Consider the following 25,463-nt stretch of genomic DNA (forward strand, 5'->3'; position numbering starts at 1 on the left):
ACTGTAATAATGATATCACGATCGTTAATTCCACCAAATCTTTCAATCCACAAATTACCAAGCTCCTGACAGAAATGAAAGTGAATTTATCAGATGAGCAGTTCAGCAAAGCGGAACAGTTGATCATTGAGTTTGAAGATATTCTGCCATCTGATGAAACAGACTGCGGACGGACAAACATGGTACAACATCGAATAGACACTGGAAACACCAGACCGATTCGACAGCCACCACGTCGCTTGCCGCTAGCAAAGCAACAAGAAGCTATGGACATGATAGAGGGCATGACGCAGCAAGGAATCATTGAGCCCTCAAATAGTCCTTGGTGTTCGCCTATTGTCTTAGTAAAGAAGAAGGATGGATCTATGCGATTTTGTGTAGATTACAGAGCTCTGAACGAAGTCACACATAAAGATAGTTATCCACTTCCTAGAATCGACGATACTTTGGACACGCTTGCAGGGTCCCAGGTATTTTCTACTCTCGACCTAAAGAGTGGGTATTGGCAAGTTGAAATGCATCCCAATGATAGAGAGAAAACCGCCTTCTCTGCTGGCAATGGCCTCTGGCAATTTACTGTGATGCCATTCGGTCTCTGCAACGCACCAGCCACCTTTGAACGATTGATGGAGAGGGTTTTACGAGGACTTCATTGGACTACATGCCTTGTTTACCTTGATGACATTATTGTCATTGGCAAAACGTTTGAAGAGCACCTTGCAAATCTGAAGGAAGTATTTCAACGGATAAGAAGTGCGGGAATGAGACTCAGCCCAAAGAAGTGTTCCTTATTCAGGAAAAACGTTAAGTACCTTGGTCACATTGTGTCAAATGACGGAGTCAGCACTGACCCTGACAAAGTTGAGGCAGTGAAACGATGGCCTACGCCAAGTAATATCCATGAGCTGAGAAGTTTCTTGGGACTCTGTACATACTACCGACGTTTCGTGCCAAATTTCTCAAACATCTGTAAGGTCCTTCATCAACTGACAGAGCAAAAGAGGCCATTTATTTGGACATCTGAATGTCAAGAAGCTTTCGAGAGGCTGAAAAACACACTATCCTCATCACCAGTATTGGCCTACCCCATTCCAGGGAAGACATTCATACTCGACACAGATGCAAGCAACACTGGAATAGGCGCAGTCTTGTCCCAAAAGGTGGATGAAACTGAACGAGTCATCGCATACTTCAGTCGAAGCCTATCGAGAGCTGAAAGGAACTACTGTGTGACGAGACGTGAATTGCTGGCTGCTGTGGATGCAATAAAACATTTCCACAAGTACCTATACGGGCAGAAATTTATCTTAAGGTCAGATCACGCAGCTCTGCAATGGTTGCTTTCGTTTAAGAGCCCTGAAGGTCAGGTGGCAAGGTGGATCGAACGTCTTCAAACCTATGAATTTGAAACTAAGCACCGAAAAGGGCAAATTCACCAAAATGCTGATGCACTGTCTCGACGAACCTGCAAAGCAGAATGTAAGCACTGCAAGAGGGCTGAATAAAAGGAGGTAGCTGTCAATTGTCTTCGGCTCGGAGTAGATGTTTCCGGACCCTGGTGTGATAAAAGGATTCGAGAGGACCAAATGCAAGATGAAGATCTGGCTCCCATTCTTCTATGGAAAGAAGATGGACAACGGCCAGATTGGAAAGACATCTCTGAGAAGGGGGTAGCCACCAAGGCGTACTGGGCTCAGTGGGACTCGCTGACGTTAGTCAATGGTGTCATCAAAAGAGTTTGGGAATCTGCTGATGGAACATCCAATCGCCTTCAGCTGATGTTACCGAAGGTGAGAGTTGCTGAAGTACTGAAAGAGATGCATAATGGCGCTAGCGGATCTCATCTTGGTGTCAATAAGACTCTGGAAAAGGTTCGTCAGCGGTTCTACTGGTTCAGATATAGAGAGGATGTAGAGGAATGGTGTCGAAGGTGCGACATATGTGCGGCAGCAAAAGGCCCTCGACGCAAAACTAGGGGTCTTTTGCAACAGTATAATGTTGGTGTTCCATTCGAGAGGATCGCAATAGATGTAGCAGGCCCATTTCCTGAAACCAAGAAAGGAAACAAATACATCTTGGTAGTCATGGACTATTTCAGCAAATGGCCAGAAGCTTATGCCATACCAAATCAAGAAGCTATCACAGTGGCCGAAACACTCGTGGATAACTGGATCAGTCGCTTTGGTGTACCTAATGAGTTGCACTCTGACCAGGGCAGGAACTTCGAGTCCAAAGTTTTCCAGGAGATGTGCAAGACACTTGGCATCGAAAAGACTCACACGACAGCTCTCCATCCGCAATCTGATGGGATGGTGGAGCGATTCAACAGAACCCTAGAACAACATCTGTCTAAGGTTACTGATGACCGACAAGACGACTGGGACAGCCATATCCCCATGTTCCTCATGTCATACAGAGGATCCGTTCATAGCACCACAGGATATACCCCAGCGAAGATGTTATTTGGTCGTGAGCTTCGTCTACCATGTGACCTGTTATTTGGGATTCCGAGAGATACGCCAGTGTCTTCAACTGAATATGTCACCAATCTCCGAAGACGATTGGAGAATGCTCATGTATTGGCCCGCAGAAACATCAAGACCAACAGTGACCTGATGAAAACGAGGTATGACAAACGGGCCAATACGTCGGGGTTCCATGAGAATGATCTAGTGTGGCTCTATAACCCACAGAGACGAAAAGGCAGATCCCCGAAACTCCAAAGAGACTGGGAAGGTCCATACCGTGTCGTAAAAAGAATAAACGACGTGGTCTACCGGATACAGAAAAGTCCACGGTCCAAGCTGAAGGTTGTCCACGTTGACCGACTCCATCAGTACCGTGGTGAAATAGAATCTGTTCGGGACGAACAGATCTAAGAAGGGGGCAGTGTTACGAATGAACAGTGACAGGTAGAGGTCACTATGTGTGACCCCGGCGAGATGACACAGCACCGAGTGTTATCTGGAATCTATGCATGTAAACAAAGACAGGATGGGACGTGCCTCACGTGTTGTTCCAGAGGACGAACAGATTTACGAAGGGGGGCATTGTGACAAATGAACAGTGACAGTTAGAGGTCACTACGTGTGACCTCGGCGAGATGACACTGCAGCAGGCATACTCTGGAATCGACATGTATAAACAACAACAGGATGTGATGTTTCCTCCCATGTTGTTCCAGAGGGTACTAGCAGTGTTTTTGCAACAATAGACAAGCGATTAGGGACTCTTTATAAACCAGAGATGTTCATGTGAAAAGAGTCAGTACAGTCGTCGATACTGTTCTCTACTGTGCGAGACAGTAGAAGAGAGTGGACTTGAGCCGTTACAGTCGATACAGTCGATGTAAGACGTATACGCTACATGTTACAGTGATGAATTGTTATAGTTATAATTCAATAAAGTTATTTAAAGCTGAAAGTTGAGTCGTCAAGTTCTTTGCAGTGTTTCTTTTATTTGTGTGCCTAGTACATTTAGCCAGAAAATCAGAAATACGTAACAGTATTATCACCTCTTGCCTACTGAAGAGCTTTCCGTGTTTGTTACTATTAATAGTGAATAGTTGTATAAGTGGTGTGTTTTTATGAAAAATACTGTTTGCATAAGTGATTTAAAAAATTACATTTTTCGATTTTAGAAAAGAAAAAAGTAGCCGTTGCATCAGAACTTTGAATGGACTAAAATATTATGATGTCGGATTTTCACTATCTTTTCTAAACGGGACGGACAGACGGACAGACATTTCACACAAAACTAATAGCGTCTTTTCCCCTTTCGGGGGCCGTCAAAAATTATATTATCTTATTATTTAAGCTTGGTTTTAAGTTTTTATAAGACTTTTTTTTTTATTATTTCAGAGAGATTTTTGTAATTAGAGATTTAGATTACTGGCAGCATGGTTGTGTGGTATGTGCTCTACTCTTCCATCACCATTGTCCCGGATTCGAACTTCGCTCGCCGCCACCCTCAGCATCAGGAGGGTTAGGTCTAATAATTTTATCTTATTGAAGGAACTTCCAGAACTTTAACGTCAAGAAATTAATATTAATAATAATAATTAATAACTTTGCCACAAGCAGAAGAGCTAAGAAATTTTATCAACGTAGTAATATGTGTCAAGGTCGTGGTGATTGTGTAAACATGTTTACCTTTCCAGAAACAACAGTAAGTTTCCAATAGAACTAAAGTAGTCAAAGGAGTTTTTAAAAAATAGCGACGATCTTTGCACTCGAAGATACTGGTTCTTTCCTGTCTATGCGTGAAGCTATTTAATGGAAAACAATAATCGGAGTCAGTCAATAAGTTTCAAGTTTCATGTTAGGTCTACTTTTGTGAGTCAATTATTGAAATTAAGTTCTACTGCATGTTAATAGAGCGTGTTGTATTATTTTATGATTTCTAATTGAAGGATTATTATTTTTTTTATTTCGTAAAGAGGCATTATTTCCCCATCTAAACCTGGACAACTGGACTCTGTGTCATCAGATTGGAATTCATTTCAATTGTAATCTTGTTTTTAAGATTACAAAGCAGTCAATGTCTTATATAGTTTGATTTTTTCGTCTTAATACAATTGAAAAAAAAACACCTCAAAGACAAGACAGAGGACAAAGACAAGACAGAGGACAAAGACAAGACAGAGGACAAAGGCAAGACAGAGGACAAAACAGGACAGAGGACAAAGATTTTCCGTGTTTGTTTATCTTTCTCCTAAAACTTCTCTTTCTTTCATTTAAGACAACAAAAAAATGGCCGACAGGAACTTATTTAAAAAAAAAATTCTTCAAATGATTGTTTCTGTATGAGATCTATATGGTGAAAAGTACATTTCTTCATCTGCTTTGTTTAGCTTTGATTTCACAAAATGATTTTTTCTTATTTTGTGAGATTGTTGAAACTTCTAAGAGATCTTGATTTATAAATGTTACACAACTAAACCCTAAATCTAGCCCTATCTCTTCATTGAACTGATCCCTAAAATAGATCCCCATTCTACATCCCTTCTTCGCTAGCCTCCAAACTGAGACACCGCTTTAAACGTCAGCTACGTCGCCCCAAGGGAGATGATAGGTATAGCTATGTTTTCCAGTTGCCTTCTTTTTGGTCTCTCCCTCTTTCTCTCTACTATTTGCCCCCCCCCCCTAATGACACGATGGGCCTGACACCAGGAAGCTAGAACATGATCGATAACTCCATGTCATTTAACAATCACTGTTTCTCGTACATTCTATATCTGTCTTCTACTTATATAATTTCTCTTAACATTTGTTATTGTAAGTGTAACTTTTTCTTGGTCTATTATGGAAGAACTCATAGATAAAAAAAAATCCATATATTTTAAAATGGATTTCGTAGCCTAGCCCTAGACTACAATAACTCGGCTGTTCTACTTTTTTTTTACAAAGCTTATATCAACTCACTCTATCTGTCTATCTGTTTGTTTGTCCTATTGTCTGGCCAATAGTTTGTACACGTTATTTCTCCGACACCCAAACTCGGATCAAGTTGAAATTTTGCACAATTATTTCTTTTATCTGACAACACAAGAATAAATTTAAAATTAACCAATTAGTCAATTAAATATTGGTAATAAAATTACATTGTTTGGTACCTCAGCCAAGGGAAACAAATAGTACTCGACTGAAGTTATGGTATAAGCTGAATTAGTTCCCTTTTCAATAAGGCTGCCGTCTCAGGCTTAGTGAACCCAAACATGAAATAGAAACAATAGATAACTAGACAATCCTCCATGTTCATAGACTCTTCGCTAGCAAAGTGGTTACTGCGTTGGCTTGCAAATCCTAAGAAGGCTTTAGCCCACGAGTTCGAATTCAGGTCGTTCCCTTTTTAAAAAGCGATCACCCAGATACCCCGTTTTTTCCTTTCTAACTGGTCCAGATAAGTGATAGGGTCATAGCGTATTGAGAACGCTAAAAGCATGAAATTGCACTAAACAAAAACAATTGTCAAACAAAATATTTCTAATCGCACAGATTTATTATTGCTAGTCTAGATGTATTACAAATTTAATTATTTGACTGACAGATGCACATTAATATAAGCTTTTGTTTTTAAAAGTTTTTTTTTTGTTTTACGTGAATGTTATTAAATGAGTGTAGATTTAAAATTGAATTTCAGTTTCTTATTGTGATGCCAAACTCCAGTCTTTGGTTTTATTTCTTGATTTAGTCTCAGTATTTTTGTGTAATTGTATTTTCAGGCTTGGGTTATAGCCTTTGGCCGGGGAAATCGAATTGAATTTGTGGCGAATGGGGGCGGTACGGGAGCGAATGAGGCAAACGTAATAACTAGCACCCAAGAAAAGAGAGAGAGAGAGAGATGGGTGGGGTAGGGCGGGGGAGTCAAACGATCTCGTTTGCCGATGGTTCATCGAATATCTTTTTAGTTTAGTTTCTAGCTGATCGTGAAAGGAGATTTGTTGGCCGTGCCGATGCAAAGAGGTGACAACTCCCCAGTCTTGTCCGGCCACCAGCGAGAATCTCTGAAGGCTAGGAAGTGGGGAGGGTGGGGTGGGGGTGAGGGGCTCAAGTAATGAACGTGGAAGGGCCGGAGCACGATCGACTGGTCTACATCCTGACATGGTCGGAGATGGGGAAAAGGAGGGGGGGGTGTTAGTCCTGGAGTATCGAACCGTAAGAAGGTTATCGAGTGAGCACTGTTTGCTAATTTACTCCACAACAACCAGGCGCGAGACCGCGCGTGCGAGCTCGATATTTCGACTCTGCCCTTACAGACCAACACCGAGTAAGACCTGACCTAGACGGCGTTTTATTGAAAAGTTGGACTGGGTATTCGTATGACACAATAACTGCATACAATGTTTGGTGTTAAAGAAACGAGCTTGATCGGCACTTAAAACAAATATTTGGGTTTTATTTTGAAATAGGACTTCTCAAAGCTGTGTGGTATTATTAATATTTCTTCAAGGCTCGTAACGATTCATGCATAATTTTAAATGGATTACAGCTTCTCAACGCAACCACATTAATAAAGTCAGGGGCGTATTTGGGATGATATGATGGCTATTGCCTAGTTTTCATTTTGTAAACCGGATTATTTTGAAAAAAACTTTAAAACGCTAGTTATGTCTTTGTAAATTAAAGATAATTATCTAGCCCTCTGCATATAAATACACTCCAATGTCAACATGTAACGCAAGTAGACATTTTTTTGTTCGGGCATGACGACCGCTTAGTTAAGTGCTCGGCTTGCGAGCCGAGGTTCGAGCTCTAATCCTCTTGAAGTTTTTGAGGTTTGAGGACGTCCACGTGTCCATCCAAGTGCACTGATGCATGACATCCAGGGGGAAAGTACTACCGGATGAGCTAAGGGACATAACACCATAGTTAAAAATAAGAATTTGACAACGTAAGCATTAAATTTATAGACACCCCCCCCCCACACACACACACTTTTCACATGGTCGTTAAATGTCAGAGAGAAAATGTATTTATTACAAAGAGCATATCAATTCATTCTGTCTGCGTGGAATCTTGTACACGTCATTTCTCCCACTTCCCATTCTCGGATCAAGTTGAAACTTTACACAATTATTCATTGCTCATAACAAAACACGAATAAATACAAAAAAATTAAGCAATCATATTAAACAATTAGTCGTAATTTGATTAATTTTGTTTTATATAGAGATAGTAGGGGCCTACTAGCCTACTAAGCTAAGAGAATGTGCAGATTGTACAGAATTAGGTCGTTCGTTAAAATTTAGATTATAGAAATTTTTACTTTTATTAGTATTTGTATAGCTCAGTGGCTTGAGGATGTTGTTTTTTTTGGTTGTTTTTGAAAAGGCAGCTCGAAAATCTTCTCCCAGATAACACCCCCACACACACACCCCCCCCCCACACACACAAACACACTCACAGTTTGCTTGCTATTAGGATGAAACCCTAACCCCTAACCCTAAACAAAAAACAACTAATACAAATATTTCTAAACGCAAAAGTTATTGTTAGTTTCGATTTACTAAAATTAAATACATGTTTGATTCAAAATAATTGATGCCATTTTACTCAATAAAAGCTCCGTATTTTTTAAATTTATTTTTTATATTGCACTTTTTAACCAAATTTGCGTTTTGTTTTGTTTTGTTTTGCAAGTAGGACGGCATGGGAGGGCAGGGTAGAGCTAGGACCCACCGTGATGACAGCCAGAACCGTATATATGACAACCAGAACCGTATATATGACAGCCAGAACCGTATATATGACAGCCAGAACCGTATATATGACAGCCAGAACCGTATATATGACAGCCAGAACCGTATATATGACAGCCAGAACCGTATATATGACAGCCAGAACCGTATATATATGACAGCCAGAACCGTATATATGACAGCCAGAACCGTATATATGACAGCCAGAACTGTATATATGACAACCAGAACCGTATATATCACAGCCAGAACTGTATATACGACAACCAGAACCGTATATATGACAACCAGAACCGTATATACGACAGCCAGAACCGTATATATGACAGCCAGAACCGTATATATGACAGCCAAGCAACCTTTATTTCGTTAATTTATTCCTTAACGTTCATTACTAAACGTAGCAGTGTCCGAAGCTAATTAAGAAAGCGCAAGAGCCGTGGCCTTAATCATATTAGAAACAGTGAAGCATTGAATAGTATCATCCAGACAGTGCCACACAATACCACACAGAGCCACACTGTGCCACACAATGTCACACAGTGTCACACAATACAACACAGTGCCACAAAATGCCACACAGTGCCACACAATGCCACACAGTGCCACACAGTGCCAAAAAAAATCCAACCCAAGATCTAAACAGATGTGTTGTAAACTATATGGTGCCACCTGGAATGATATTTAGTGTAAACAGTGGCAGTGACATGCGCAATAGTGAGCGCAGGCTGGAGGAAATGTTTTAGAACGAGACATACTGCACTCCTCCTTCATGTACTCGAAGTATTATACTAAGCACTTTTCGCTGTGGCTGAGTGGTTAAGCGCTTGGCTTCCGAACCTGGGATCCTTGGTTCGAATCTCGGTGAAGACTAGAATTTTGAATTTCGGGATTTTTAGGGCGCCCCTGATTTCACCCAACTCTAATGGGTACCTGACTTTAGCTGGGGAAAATAAAAGCGGTTGGTTGTTGTGCACATTGCTCGTTAACCGTTGGCCAAAGAAACAGATGACCTTAACATCATCTGCCCATCATCCCCGCATGGTCTGAAAGGGGAACTTTACTTTTTTTTTTAACTAAAGACATCTACGTGTACACACAGTGCAGCCCAAGACAAACACGTGGGACTACGTCATTCCTAAAGCAGCTCTAAAAACACGTCGTGAATCGACTCTATACATTGTGGACTAGGTCAACGAACAGATCTAGTCAGCCTTGAGAGGGATAAAAAAAAAAAGAAGAGGCGGAGAAATAATACAAATAAGAAAGAATCCTGAAAATAATTATTCCTTCTTTCCATTTCTTTCGCCTCCCTTTTGAGGACAACCTCCCTACCCGACCCGTTTCTTTTTCTCCTCGTTTCGACTATACCACCCCCCCTCCACACCACTACCAAAGAGACCTGTTCAAGTGGAAACTCAAACTGCTGATTTATTTAATATTCATATTAATTCCTTGCTCATGGTTTTAAAAAGATCTTCCCCGTGGGGTGTTTGGTTTGTCGCCGTAATTATTTCTTTATTATCTCAAGATTGGGTATGATTGGTGAGGCAGGGGGGGGGGGGCGCTAGAAAAAAAACAGAAGAGGGGGCGGGACATTGCAGCACAATTCTAGAAGAAAAAAAAATACGTGCATCGAAATCGCGCGGACAAAGGAATTACGTCTTACATCTTTATTTCGAGAGAAAAAAGCACGTTTTTTTTTTTCCTTTCTTGATGATTTATATCAGATTGCATTAGTTTCGTTTCTTTTTCCAAGGTTCTGACTTTTTTTTATGTCGAGTTTTTATTTTACGAAACAAAATGTAATAACCAAGCCTTGACGTGAATGTAATAAACAAAAAAAAAAAAAAAAGATAAAAATGAAATATAATCATGAAGCCAGAGTTTTTAGATCTACATAAATATTTGAGTTGTCCATTTAGACTTTAAATTGATATTTTTAAATGTAAAATTTATGGAGCATTTTTTAAATGTATTTTATTCTCCAAGCGTATTTTATGCTCAGTTTGTGAGAAGATGCTGTCCAATTACTCCTTGTATTTTTTATCTGTTAATAAGAGTCGGCTGTAAAAAAAAAACAACAGGTTGTCATGTCATATAGGGCTGTCATGTCACATAAGTAATGCGTGGTGGCCGAGTGTAAAGCGCTTGGCTTCCTAGCCGAGGGGTTCCGAGTTCAAATCTAGGTGAAGAATTTCGGGATTTTAAGGGTGCACCTGAGTCCACCCAACTCTAATAGGTAGCTGAAATTAGTCGATGAAAACAAAGGCGGTTGGTGATTGTGCTGGTCACATAACACCCTCGTTAAGAGTCTGCCACAGATACAAATGACCTTGTCGCAATGTCTGAAAGGGGTATTTCGATTCAATGTCACAGCGGAAAGTCATGACACATGGCTGTCATCACACCGAAGAATGTCATGTCACATAGAGCTGGCATGTGACAAATGGCTGCCATGTCACAGAGGACTGTCACTTAAATGCCAGCAAGTTTAATAGTATCAAGGTAGGATGTCAAAGACACCAGACCACGTCAACAATGAAATCATGTTACAACAGTTATACAAAATCGACACGTTTTACCAAACTATCTCATTTGTATGTAGGTGTTATAGATCTAAGTTAAATATACTTCTGCCTACTTTAGTCGTGGCTGAGTCCTAGACTGGGCAGCAGGAGAAAGATAGTGACCAAGAAAGCTCTGTGCAGCGAAAAGCATTGATTTTCATGTCTGGAAGAAAAGCGAGCCAAGTGAAAAAGAAATGGTTGTTTCCTCAACCGCCAAAGCAAATTCTACCTTTACTTGCGTTACTTGTATACAAGAAAGTCGCTCCAGAATAGGGCTCTTCAGTCGCTCCAGAATAGGGCTCTTCAGTCGCGTAAAAATGTGCTCTACGAAAAGATCCAAAAAGAACCTTAGTCGATCTACGACTGAAGGAAACCAACCAACAAAACCTACATATTTATATTGAAATTTCAGTTTCAATGGTTAGGTTACTTTTGGAAGCCAAGTTAGAATGCCAGCCAATCCGTTAACTTTAGTAGTAGGGACGAATTAGACAAGATTTTCAGAATTAGGACCAATTGTCTCAAAGCTTGAATGTGATCGTCTTTTCCGGTTTCTCTTGACATCGTCGCGTGCTTTTTTTTCTCTTGAAGGCATCTTGGATTAAGAAGAAATGCGTACAGTTCGTGGTTACAGACGCGCAAATAACTAACAACACTCCACAGCCAACAGGCGTATGAAGAATTATAACTGTTTAATTCAGTACGGGAACAGACTAGTCTCAGTCACTACTATGTACGATGTTACCTCTTTGAAAGCCTAGCCTCAACTGTCTGTTTCATCTATAGCTAGTAGTTACCTTACAGTTTCCCTTTTGTATTAATGTCGTCATAATAGTGCGTTCACTAACAGTCACCTAAGGTGCGTCTTTACAGACGTTATATAAAGATTATAAATATTGAAGGTGCTAATAGGTGATTGAGTTATGTGTGAGTGTAGGATGAGATTTGAAGTGTGGACAAGCCAAAAATAAAACAGTTTTTTTATTGAAAATTGTTGTAAGTTTGTGGTTGTTAAAGTTTTGTTCCAAGTATATAAATGTATGTGTGTCTATATGTTTCAAAAGTCAGATAAAAAATAAAATAATTAATGCATTATATTTTTTTTTTTTAAATATGTGTGTTTGTGTTTAATTTCATCAGAATAATTTCTAAGCCCTAGCCAGGTTAGCGTACGTTTAAACCCGGCACTGATTTTAATTTGCTACGTTAAGCTATTATAGAAGTAGCCCGTACAGTGACGAGTTTTGATCGAACCCTATCGCTAGTTCTATGCAGAAACATTATTGACAAGAAAACATTCAAAGCTGAAAACATCTTAGGATACGCCTGAATTATTTCCCAGGATACTCTTTTGTCCGTTTTCTCTCTCTCTCTCCCTCTCTCTCACACACACACAACAGATTCCCGCACACATGCAAGAGGACATTGTCATCACATGACCTTGTTTGTTCTATTAAAGTATTACCCATTGGACAATTTTAATCTCGACAAACTTTGTGGTCCATGAGAAACAAAAAATGTGTATCTTTCTGCTATGTGCAATTCAAGTCGGCCATCTTTTTTTTTGGCTCGCCCGAGGGTCGGATTTGAAGACGCCTCAGAATGTCTTATGCTTTCAATTGTAAACTTTTTAAGTAAAAAAAAAAAAATCTCCGAGGAAGAAATAAAAGACTACGGAGTCGTGGCATCATGCCAAATATAATTGCCATTGTGATGGGGGAAGTTTTGTGGCTTTCAAAAAGACAACCCAATCGTTGATTGTTGGGATTGGTTGAATGTTGCGATTGGTTGAATGTTTCACCGCTAATTTAAGATTTCACAAGAGGGGATACTGTCTTAATCAGACGATGTTTCATCCGACATTCATCTATAATCATGATTAATCTAATGTTTGTCTTCTGGTTGTGTGTGTCCGTGTGCTGGTCTGTGTATTTAAAACTTAATGCAAATCTAAAATGGTTTTAATCACTAATAAATTACCTGCCATTTAAAGAAAGATTATTTTTTTTTAGTTTATTATTATTTAAAAAAAATGATTCAATCCTTTTTTTTAATGATAATTAAAAACTAGAATTAATTATTTTGTGGTCAATATTATTCTTATTAATATTAATGACATTGACTTAATTTATTGTCTTCAAAAATAAGCTAGAAAAAAATGCTTGTGTTTTTAAATATAAATAACATTTTAAAAAACCTTGAAAAGTAATAAAAAATTTAATAATACAGTTAATCAAGTATAAATTTCATTCATACCACCTTATTGAAAAAAAATGTATATATTATAACAACAAATATTGAAGGTATTTAATTAATGTTAGAGTGTTTCTGTTAATATATAAAAATTATAATTGGGATGATAAATTATTCTTCAATAGTTCAATGTGCCTATAATATTTATTCTCGGAAGGTATGAAATAAATTGTTTGTAAGTTCCTAATGAAAATATTTTGTTTGAGTTTTCTGTGTAATTTGGTCTTGATAATCTTTATCTCGAAGAGACAGCGGATTTTCCCGCATGTGGGTTCTATTCACTAAGAGTTAACTAAATTTAACATTCGTTTTAACCATGATTTTTTTTTTCGTGGGGAGGGGGCAATAGGGGCGGGGAACAAATGTTCATTAGTGTTTTTTTTTTAAATCTATCACTCGTGATTTATCAAGAGTAAACTATAGGCACTTACGAAAGTCATCAAAATTTTAAAGGAGGATTTTTAAAGGAAAACTTTTTTTTTGTTACCTTTTTTGTTCACAATCTGAAAGCAGAGAAGGAGAAGATGTGAGGAAGTAGATGTGAGGAAGTAGAGATGTGAGGAAGTAGAGATGTGAGGAAGTAGAAGATGTGAGGAAGTAGAAGATGTGAGGAAGTAGAAGATGTGATGAAGTAGAAGATGTGATGAAGTAGAAGATGTGAGGAAGTAGAAGATGTGATGAAGTAGAAGATGTGAGGAAGTAGAAGATGTGAGGTAGTAGAAGATGTGAGGAAGTAGAAGATGTGAGGAAGTAGAAGATGTGAGGTAGTAGAAGATGTGAGGAAGTAGAAGATGTGAGGAAGTAGAAGATGTGAGGAAGTAGAAGATGTGAGGAAGTAGAAGATGTGAAGAAATAGAGATTACATGACGACTTGTACTCAATGGAGGGAAATGTGTTTAAAGGTTTAAAGGACTAAGTTTATTACTTAGCATTAAGTTTAACTGATCATTGGATCGATGCTGTATACGAAAAAATGTGTCTGGGTCATCAAGCAGTTAAGTAATTAGTTAGTAGTTAGTAATTAGTTAGTAACGTCGTAAAATACTAGTGGACAAATACATGGATCTTTTCAAAACTGTTTCCTGCGTTGACCATCTGTGAAATGTTTACTGAGCGGAAGCTGGAGGAGCACGGAGCGTCACTGGCTCGAGGTCCACCTGTTCTCACTACTACCCGCAACTTTCTCATTCTGTTTTGTGGTCTTCATGCTTTTGTTTTAAACGCTAACTGTGAAAATGGAGGTTTCTTGTAGGACCAAGGAAGGGACATCACTCTGTTTTTTTTTTAAATACGTTTCTGCTAAGACCTACAATAAACTTTATATAGCTTTTATATGAATAGATTATTTGACATCACGAGAGATGGATTCATACATCTACTTACACAGAAACAAATCAGATACTATACTTGCAATCATCGTGTGAATTATCCCCACTTCATGGGTGTGTTTGTGAATATTCTTTGATTTTCATGACTTTTGTCGTTGGAATATTTTCTCTTTGTTAACATTACTTTTATTTCTTCTAATGGAGATTGCTGAGCAGCTCAGACTCTCATTTATAAATGATGTGCTCTAGGTATTCGAGCCATTTATTATTATATTGTGCCTTTTCTTTGGTTGGCAAAGATTAAACTTTTTAAAATTTCAAGATATATATATTTCAAGCAGAAATCCTTCTGTTTTCTAAAAACTCGAATCAGAATAGAAGAAAACAAAACAATAACCCGAGGAAAATACAAATAGTGAAACGCTCCTTGACTGGTCTTAGACTCCACACTGTTGTAAAGAACATTTTCAGAAGTATGACTTGAATAATAAATACGCTGGTTTCATAGAGCCGAGAACAATGGACAGTTTCTGATTCGAAAAGGTTCATTGCGGTCAGCCCAGAACGTATGCGCCGTGAATCACAAGAAATTCTAGAGTTAGCCTTGTTCAATGTCAGGTCATTGTTTACCAGAGGATTGTGTGGACAACAGACGAAACACAACAGACAAAAGAGATAATCGAGTCGTTTCCAAAGCGTACCTGTGGGACTTATTTAGTTTAGCGGGTTTCCTATATAAACGCTACGAGCGTTTTTTTTTCAACTCACAAAATATTTAGCGCTTCTTGGTGTTTGAAGAAATTCAGACTTTTTGTTAACGGTTGTGCGGTTGTGCGCCCCCAGCAGCACGTGACCCAGCGTGAATACATTATACACTCCCCCCTCCCTCCAACCAAAGAAAGAAAAAAAATGATGACCTCTTAATCTATCGATAGTTAGCTTTACAGTCGTAAGTGGCCGAGTGATTACAATAGACACTGTCATCATAAATGTCCCCGTTTCGAAACCAACTTAACTGTTTCCTCTTGTTTTGAAAGATATCTAATTAAAACTTTGTCACTCGTATCACAGGGTCTTGAAATCATTAATTAATTAATTATTTAATTATTTTGCTTTGTTACCCTTTCAGACCCTCGCGATGCCTCAGAGATGATCTAAAGCTCATCTGTATCATGTGGCCAGGACAACGACCTTCACTTCCTCAACGTCAGGGTTGGATGGATTCAAGGATTTCCTAACAATCAAGAGGCTAAAAAATCTCAGCGGGATTTGAACTCAAAATCCTTTACGTTTCAGAAGCCAAGCGGCCATCACGCCACCACTACTATTTTCTAATACATTGCATATTAAGATGCGACAGTAGGAGGTGACTAGCACTCGAGATTATGAAGGCGATACTAAAGTATCCCATTCTATTAGCCTTAATCAGGTCTTTTAATGGACTCCGTGCTTCTAGGAGAATGAACAATGAATTCCTTAAATTTTCATTTTACATTGTAGATAATGGAAGAGAATGTTCTGTATATTTCTATACTAGCTGTAATCATGTAGGATTACAATTTCAATAAATCACAAAGTATCTTTATAATATGTATGAATAGAATCGTTTAAATTAATGTAACATTATTAGGAACATTTGTAAGCTACAGAAGTAAACGTCTCAAAAAGTAATAAGCGGATTATATATATATATATATATATATATATATATATATATATATATATATATATATATATATATATATATATATATATATATATATATATATCCACATCTCTCATTAAGTAGCATTTATTCCCCTCGATTCGATATCAAACAATATGATTAATCACCAGCAATCAATTAACTAATTGGTTAATTGTGTTATTGATTCATGTCTTGTCAGGCTCAATGGATAATTGTGCAAAGTTTTAACTTGATCCCAGTATGGGAAACAAGAGAAAAAAAAGTTGAAACTTTTTACCAGACAGACAGACAGACAGACAGAGTGAGTTGATATAAGCTTTATAAAAAATGACAACAACAAGAGTTTATGAACACATACCACCAAGTATAATTGATAATAAGACAGTTTTTCTATCGCCTTACTGGATAAACCTTTAGTAAGGTCACATAAGGTATAGCTTAGGGCCTCCAAGTCCCGAAAATTGTTTCGGGGATGCAAATGCATTTTGAATAACATTTGAAAGGAAAACTTCCCTTGTGTCGATTACAAAGGGCTTCATATCTTAAAAAGCTTGGAGCCTTATCATGTCTAAATCCGGTCCTGCTTCTATATTGTTAATTTTGATTTTAGTATTAGGTTTTAATTAGGTTAATTTAGATTAAACTGTAAAATTTCAAAAGACTAATACTTAAACTGTAAACAAACTAATGTAAAGAAATAGAAGAAAGAAACAACTGGTAAAACATGTCCACCCAACTGTTTCTTCCTTCTATTTTTGTCTTTACTTCAAAACTTATGCTAAAAAATTCAAATGTTTTTTACTTTTTGTTTTTACAACTTTCATTACAAACGATTCTTCGTCAAATTCTCTAATTATCCATCAAACAAATTTTTCATTGAAATCTCTATAAAATTTACCATCGAATTCACTATGTAATTTTTATATCAAATTCTCTCATTCTCCATTAAATTTTGTATTCAAATTCTCTTTCATATTTCCAACTTCTCTGTCGAATAGTCTCCATCCTCTCCATCAACTCCAAAGCTGTTTCATAGTTATATATTGAAGTTTCATTCTTGTCTTTATAGACGTTAGTAAAGTATGCAGTCTGCTACTCTCGTGACGCTAACTTACTGAATTTATTTATTTTGCTGGTTTCCTCAAGCGCGCATTAAGTTCATGTGGCTCTTACAAAACTACCATTTCGCCGAACCCATGTCTTGTTTTTAGAACAAAGTGTCCAGGTAAACACTCACACACACACTATTTCAGAGTATACTCGTGTACAGAGTGTACAGAGCAGCCCACGGGGACACGACATTTCGTTCACAACTTTTCGTTCACCCGACAATTCGTTCACAACTTTTCGTTCACCCGACAATTCGTTCACAACTTTTCGTTCACCCGACAATTCGTTCACCCGACATTTCGTTCATCGGACAATTCGTTCACCCGACAACTTGCTCACAGACAACTTGTTCACCGACAGCTTGTTCACCGACAACTTGTTCACCGACAGCTTGTTCACCGACAGTTGGTTCACGACAAATCGTTCACACGACAAATCGTTCACAGACAATTCGTTCACCGACAAATTAGCCAGTCCAGATCTCAATCCAAGTATCTTCAGAGAGCCAAGTCATCCGTTCCAAACTTGCACTTGCTAAATGCTTTACGTTGACATTAGGGTTTGGGCTTTTCACTCGGATTCTTTTTTTCGATAACTACATTTTTTTTAAATAAATATATTACACATAATACATCAAATATCACGCACCATCATCGCACATCATACATCACTATACATAATCAACCATCACGCATCAAACATCGCACATCTTACAGCACCACATCGTACTTTATGCATCACACATTATACATCACACCTAATATCCCACACAATGCAAGACTACCTGCAAAGTTGAAACTAACCCAAACTTTATAGCTAGTTCCTAAAGTGGTTCATTTGTGTATTGTGTGAATAGCCGTGTGGTCACTTGATGCTCACATTTCTTGGTTTGATTGTCCTGCGATTCTCTTCAAAACCATTAGTTCTATGACTTTAACATCACAATGACATTGTCTCCCCTTTTTCTATTCTCCACCAGACCTTTCTTTCTTATACATTGGATTGAAATGTCAAAAAAAAAAAAAAAAGAATAAAATAAAAGCAATAAAAAAATTTTGAAACATCTTGCGCGCTTTTTTCTTCTCTCTCACACGCATATACAGACACACACACACACACACACTCACAGACACATACGCCTACATTTTATTTTTTCTGAACAAATTTCAAATGTAATAAAAAGAAGAAAAATAATAATTTGTTACGTTTTGTGCCTTGGGCGTTCTGTGCGTCATTTCCGGTCTTAATATCGCTTCCACCATTCTCCTCCTCTGTCTTGTTCAGTTCATCATTGAAAGATCTCTGGCTGGCGTTAAGTCAACGAGAAACAGAGTCGGAATCAGGGTTGTTATTGGGACCCAAGTATTTACTACCATGTTGACATTTGATGGCCCTAACTTAGACAATAATATTGACATTTGGTGGCTTTTAACTTAAGCAATAATGTTAATTTTTGGTGGCCCTTTTCATTTATAATATAGATTTAGGTGGCACTATCATTCAATATAATGTCGACATTTAGAGGCTCTAATTTTTGCGGTTCTTAGCCTTAACTATACATTAATGTTGAATTTCGGTGGACCCCTATTTTGATAACATTTGGTAGCCACTAGCTTTCACTACAATAGTAACATTCAGTGTTTCAATAAATTTAGGATTAAACCTGTTTAAAAACACTTTATACAAATATTCAAAGCAATAATGTTCAATATGCTAAAAATTTTAATGTATTTATTTTTTATTATAAAAAATTATGATGAATAGACTTTGATCTTCTTTGCTTAGGATTGTTGAATTTTGTTGAATTGAACCTAAGATTAAAAACAAAAAGTAAAGTTATACTTTCAGAACTTACGATCTATAGGGCAAAGGATGTAAATGTGATTCATTTCTGTGTTCCGAGGGTCTCTAAGTCCAGCACAACGACCAACCACCTTTACTTTTCCCCAACTAACGTCAGGTACCCATTACAGCTGGCTGGACTCAGATGCGCCCTAAAGATCCCGAAATTAAAATTCCCAGTCTTCGCCAGGATTCTACTCCGGGACCCTTCGGTCCGGAAGCCAAGCGCTTTACCACTCAGCCGCCGCGCCTCCCAATGGCGACCTAAACAACGAAATAGTCTTGTAAAGTCTTTGCAGCGAAGAGAAAGAGACAACAGCTTGAAGATTAGAAGTCATAGATGAGAAGAAGATTGGTCGACCAGAGGACTCTCACAAAGTAGCTGACACAGAAATAGATCAAACGTTTTAGAGCGACCGACAAGATTGCAAGTCTACATGTCATGGCGTGGTTCTGGCTGGTGTTAAAATAACAATACATGTACTGAAAATAAGCTGTAATTTTACACTTAACATCGCATTTATATGTTGTTGTTGTTTTGTGTTTTTTTTTTTTTTTTGAGAGTCACAATTGTGTAATAGATTTTCCTCCAGGACAATCAAGTTTATTATTATTAATATTATTATTATTATCTTATCCAAAAAGGAAAAGACGTTCCTTTAATAAAGACGATTTAAACGTCCTAAGGGTATCCCCGTGTTCATCGAATGGTGCTTGTTAATTAGAAACTCTGCCAAGTCATTGGGTTTCTCTGGCTGAGAACCCGTTCCCTTCTTCTTATCTTCTGTTTTCAATGTGATTCTGTAAAGTATCAGGTATGATTGCAAGCCCGATTTGTTACCTCTCTGCGCTGCAATGTCTACAGACGTGACTGGAGGTACAAACTGAAACACACCAGAAAGTGTTTCACTAAGCTGCCCTACTTTACACTCAGCCACGGATGCGACAGAACAAACCAATCGACACTTTGTCCCTACACAAGAACTAGCGGGGGCGGACATACGGTGCAGCTCCGGTTGTACCTGGGCCGTCAAGAGAGTATTGACCAGTTCCAATCGTCACCCCCAGCCGCAGCCGGTGCGTAATGAGAGGACAAAGTAGTCAGGTGTGCTTGTGTAGATGGGAGTGCAGTGTGTAACGTGTGCTGCGACTCTGTGTGTGTGTGTGTGTGTGAGCCAGTCAGCGCGCGTGTGTGAGTAGAGATAAATCTTGGCAAGACTTTGATCAAATTGACACAGGGAGAAGGGCACAGAGAGGCGGAGGGAGTGTGGAAAGTGGTCCCCCCCCCCTCCTCCTCTCATCAAATGAGTAAGTTGATGCATTAGGTAAACAGAAGACAAGTCAACACATTGCGCCAAGCGTGTGGTAGGATGGGGGGGGGGGGTCTAGTTGAGTGTGAGTTAACGCCACGGTCAACTGAGCTCATTTGGATGAGTTAAAGGTTGAGTTCAATGTAGACCAATGAGATTGTGCGCGAGTGCGTGTGTTTTAATGGAGATGAGCACGCTGATGAGTCCAAACCAGTGGCCATTGATTGGCTATTGCTGCTGCTCAGAAGTTCAGTTTATGAATGTCAATAACTTATCGATGGTAAATGGGGAGTTCAAGAAGCCCAAGGTGTGGCGCTGATGGCAAACTGGGGTAGTGTTATGAGAATAGATGCAAGTGCATGACCAAATCATAGGCATTAGTAGTGGACGTTTAGATGTCATACACATTTGAGAAAGATTTGGGAATCGGGTGAGAGGGGGGTGCTTTGAGAACAGACCGACTTTGAGAAAATATGTTTCCAAATGTTTACACTGAATACAAAGAAAAGCGACGACAAGAAAAAGAGAGTCACAGAAAAAGAGAAAGAAGAAAGATGGAAGATTGTCAGAGGGACAATAGAAAACTTCCATAAAAATAATATTACTTCTAATCAAAGCTTGCTATTTAATCCGACTACTTAACAGAACAAAAAAATAAACATGGGTAGACAACTTATCACTGTATGTAGACAACTCGCATCCAAGTTTATCATTTTACATAGAACGCTCTGTACCAGACCAAACACAGACAATGGGATGGTATCACACTACAATCAAAACAGATTGAGTTTAACTAGACGAATGAGAAATTATTGATTGGACTTCTATGAATAGAATCCATCCATAGGATGTAGTTATGGTAATAAATAGTTGACCTGCGAATTTCAATAATTAATTGTTAACGTATTGAAACGGATCAATAGCAGCCATCTTGTCTTCAATTAGAAAGGCTAGCTGGACTTGCGGTAGGCTGATGACATGGTTGATCTAGGTTCAAACCCTGCCCGCAGCTGATGTTATTCTAGAGCAGCGGTCCCCAAACTACGTCCCTGACGTGATGCTATCCTGTCCCTCGTAACTTCAGCCCACAGTGTTTATTGAAGTCGTGAAGGAAGCACTGGACTCGAAGATTTGTTACTTTCATGCAGCCCGTAACATAGATATGTGTCTGAAATATACATAGGCCCGTGACATAGATAAGTGTCTGAAATTTATATAGGCCGGTGACATAGATATGTTTCTGAAATATATATAGGCCCGTGACAAAGATAGGTGTCTGAAATATTATATATGGGCCCTTAACATAGATAAGTGTCTGAAATATTCTATATATAGGTCCTTGACATAGATATGTGTCTGAAATATATATAGGTCAGTGACACAGATAAGTGTCTGAAATATATGGAGGCCCGTGACATACATGTGTCTGAAATATTTATACATCACTCATTAAGTAGCATTTATTATTCTTAATTGGATATCAAACAATATAATTAATCACCAGCAATTAATGAACCGATCTAGGTTCAAACCCTGCCGGCAGTTGATGTTATTCTAGAGCAGCGGTCCCCAAACTACGTCTCTGACGTGTTACGTTCATGCAGCCCGTATGATAGATATGTGTCTGAAATAGATACGACCCCGAACGAAACAATGTTAAATAACATTGTTGTTGAGTAATTGCTCCAAATCCCACTATGTACAAATTAAATCATGGCCTAAACACTGCAAATCAATATTTAAGTTTGTATTTTTTAAAAAATGAATCCAGATGGTTAGCGTTCGAATCCAAAGCAATTACCTAGTGTTGAACTTTGATAAAGTGACATTTAAGTATAAACTACACGACTAAATTCTACAAGTTTTTTCCCTCTTGCTTCATTGTATGTACAAAACAAATGTGTACACATAACAAAACAAACAGTGTAGATATAGAAGTGTCCTTGCAGAAAAATTATTGAGCTTGTATAGAACTGAAGTTGAACTCGATAAACTGCCACCACCAACACTTTCAATAGCCCGAATAAAATGTTTGTCTAAAGTAGATACTTCTTTGCGTTCTATAGTTCCGATGTATAAATTATATTTTTTCTGAATATAAATAGGACTATCAAAGAACCTTATTTTGGTGGACCTCTTTTTACATACAAAATGATAGTTCTGCTTGCTTCTAAATCTAAACCCTAGAGCCCTAACATCAACTCTATCAAAGTGCCTTCTCTTCATCTATATCATTTATTTATTGACATCACGACATTGAACGGAGAGTGACGTATTTGATCGCCGAACCCGAAATAATTGCTACACCCTGAGTTCTGTCGTTGTCATATTTTTTCCTTAAACAAGAGTGAAATAATAAAGATAAGATAATTACTTCTATTCATGACCTTTTAAGATAGTGAAACAATTATGATTGTATTCAGAGTTCGGCGCAATACAAACACTCCTAAAAAGTTAATTGTTCTTGTTACATGAATGTAGATTTCAATTCTTCAAATACATTAGTTATATATGTGCGTGTGTGCGTGAGTGTGTGTGTGTGTGTGTGTGTGTGTGTGTGTGTCAGGTTTACCGAATCCTCTTCATAGTAGTAAACATTTCATGTTGGTCTTTTTTTTTTTATCGGAGGTAACCTTTGATTGGACTAGATCAGATTGTAGTGTATTTTGTTGCGCTAGATTAGACAGTTGAAATGAACTACCAATATTTTTGCACTAACAAAGTCAGAGACATTGAGACAATGACTCACTAAACATAGGTTTCACTGGACATAGGTTTCACTGGACACAGGTTTCACTGGAAGTAGGTTTCATTGGAAGTAGGTTTCACTGGACGTAGGTTTCTGTGACAAGTTGATACTCTTGTGAAATCACCAAACTTGAGAGAGTTGAATTTGAGCGACATCCATTCATACACACACACATACACATATATCTATATGAATCACACACACACACACATATATATCTATATGAATCAATCACACACACACACAAATATATTTCAATTCGATTAAAGGAAACGCTGTGATTCGGTTTTCTTGGCAACGGGTTTGTTTGTACTACCGTTTCTGTTTGTCAAAAGTCTTTGATCTGAAAACTAGTTGAGTGGTCAGCATTAACGCCCATGCGTTGTATTCCTTACAGTTCAAATCTTTTCATTTGTACTTTTCCATTGAATTAATATGGAATAATTTCAGGCTTATCTCGCTCTAAATATGTTCCCGGTCAAGAAGTGAATATCTATTTCTTAGTAGTGCATTCGTACTATCACAATTGATAGTTTTTGTTATAGCCGAAACACATGGTAATAATAATATTAATGTAATTTCTTTCTTAACTTTAAGGGATTTGGTCTTACAACTTGTGCATTACGAATAACAACAACAACAACAACAACATCACAACGAAAGAGAAAGAGATGTATATTCATACCACAAATTTTTACCCAAACATTACATGTGAAGTTTACATCAGAAAGTTGTTGGTTTTATTCAAAAATGTAATTGCAAAAGGACAATAAGAACTCTTGTGTTTGTATACAATATCTATGACCTATATATCTTCTCAACGAAGGTAAAATGTTATAGTCGGGTACCAATAGGATGTTTTTTTTATGGTTAAAATATTTATTCAGCGTTTGAGATTATTTGTACGATTTCAAAGTCGATGCTTTTAAAGGGTTATTTTTTTACTATGAGATTGTGGTGGTAGGTGTGTGCTCTATTATCTTACCTGCCAGGGTTGCGGTGTCTCCAGTGCCAGGAAGGACATGATGGCGTCAATGATGTATATCCCAGCGCCCTACCGAATTCTTAACTGGACACGACTGGACCTTACTCGCCTGGAAGTCAAGCCACTGGGGATAATCCTTTTTGAACGTTTTCTCACCTTTAAACACTGAACAAGAGAAGCGTTTAGAAGCGTTTAGAAACACACAATCTGAGATTTAATTACGGCTCTTGTTTAATTAGAGACAGGTGACAACAAGCATACAGGTAATTCTCTGATGACCTCTGAACTCATTAATGACAGCCATAGTTCTCTGGCTTCTTAATGAATATACTAAGATGTCAAATCGTTCATTATTGTACCAACTACTTATTTATACTAATAACCGAACACTAGCGACTACTAAGTACTGCATTATGTGTTCACAGTGACCACTTCTAGTGAATGGGACAGCGCCAATAACGAGTGGATTTAAATCCATCAAATCACAAAACACATCTGTCCGATCAAGAACAACACGGCACGCTTAGTGGAATACAGCACAAAGTAAAACACGCAGCCAGCACAAAGTAAAGCACACGGGCCAATCAAAATGTATAAATGCATATAAATCACAACTGTTATTCCAATAGATAGACTGCTGACTTCACACGGTTAATCGTTGAATGTTTTTTCTTCAAAACATCTGCTGGAAATTTTCGGCTAAGTCCCGTGCATTGAAATCAAGCTAAGTGACACATAGGCGTATGCAATTAAGAAGACGTTCGGGGGGTTCCGCGACACCTTAAGACGCGGTATGATCCTCCATGGCTCAGGGGCAGAAATAGCTGGCAGCGAGTGATGTCAAGTGTTGCCTAATCGCCTGAAGTGATGTCTCCGACCCTGCGACGGCGGCGTGCACACGGCTCTTCGCGGATTCTTTAACACATAAAAATTGGAACGACGAAAATTAATAAGAGAAGAAAAAAAACAACTGAAAATCTCGCAAGTCACTTCTTGAAGTGCCGATGTTGATGGTAGCTAACCTCGAGCGATCCTCGAACCCTGCGTCTCACCTCGGCTGCTACGACTAAGCGCGGTTAGTTCCCCTTCTCGTCCAGCGCTATAACCATTCAAAGATTTTGCCTGTCATATTTTTTCACCTTTTTTTTTTTTATTCAATTCTCTCTATTTCTCTCTCTCACTCTTTCCTTTTCCTCAAAACAGTTTTAGAAAGGGGTGGAAGGGGTTTATCATTTTACCTCTATTATTTTTTTTTCTTTCTCCACGGCTAGATTTCCACCTAGCGAGCCAGCCCTCTATCTCGCCCAGTCAACTGTCGCTTATTGACTGATGCCAGCATATTTGGAGAAAAGGGCGGAGCGACATTGTCCAGCCCCGCCCACATTTAAAAAAAAATGGACGCGTACTGTTAGCGCGAGATATGCCTTTA

General features: G+C 38.3%; 1 protein-coding gene across 1 annotated transcript in view; it reads right to left on the bottom strand.

The window, feature by feature from the left end:
* LOC106063662 (transcription factor AP-2-beta-like) overlaps positions 1–25,232 on the bottom strand; it is a 127,223-nt gene extending 101,991 nt beyond the window's left edge. The window contains exon 1 of the mRNA XM_013222117.2: positions 24,035–25,232. Coding sequence (XP_013077571.2) covers positions 24,035–24,073 — 39 coding nt within the window. The 5' untranslated portion in view covers positions 24,074–25,232. The remainder of the gene's footprint in view (positions 1–24,034) is intronic.
* Between the last annotated feature and the right edge of the window lie 231 nt (positions 25,233–25,463).

The sequence above is a fragment of the Biomphalaria glabrata genome, chromosome 5, assembly GCF_947242115.1.
Source record: "Biomphalaria glabrata chromosome 5, xgBioGlab47.1, whole genome shotgun sequence".
Lineage (NCBI taxonomy): Eukaryota > Metazoa > Mollusca > Gastropoda > Planorbidae > Biomphalaria > Biomphalaria glabrata.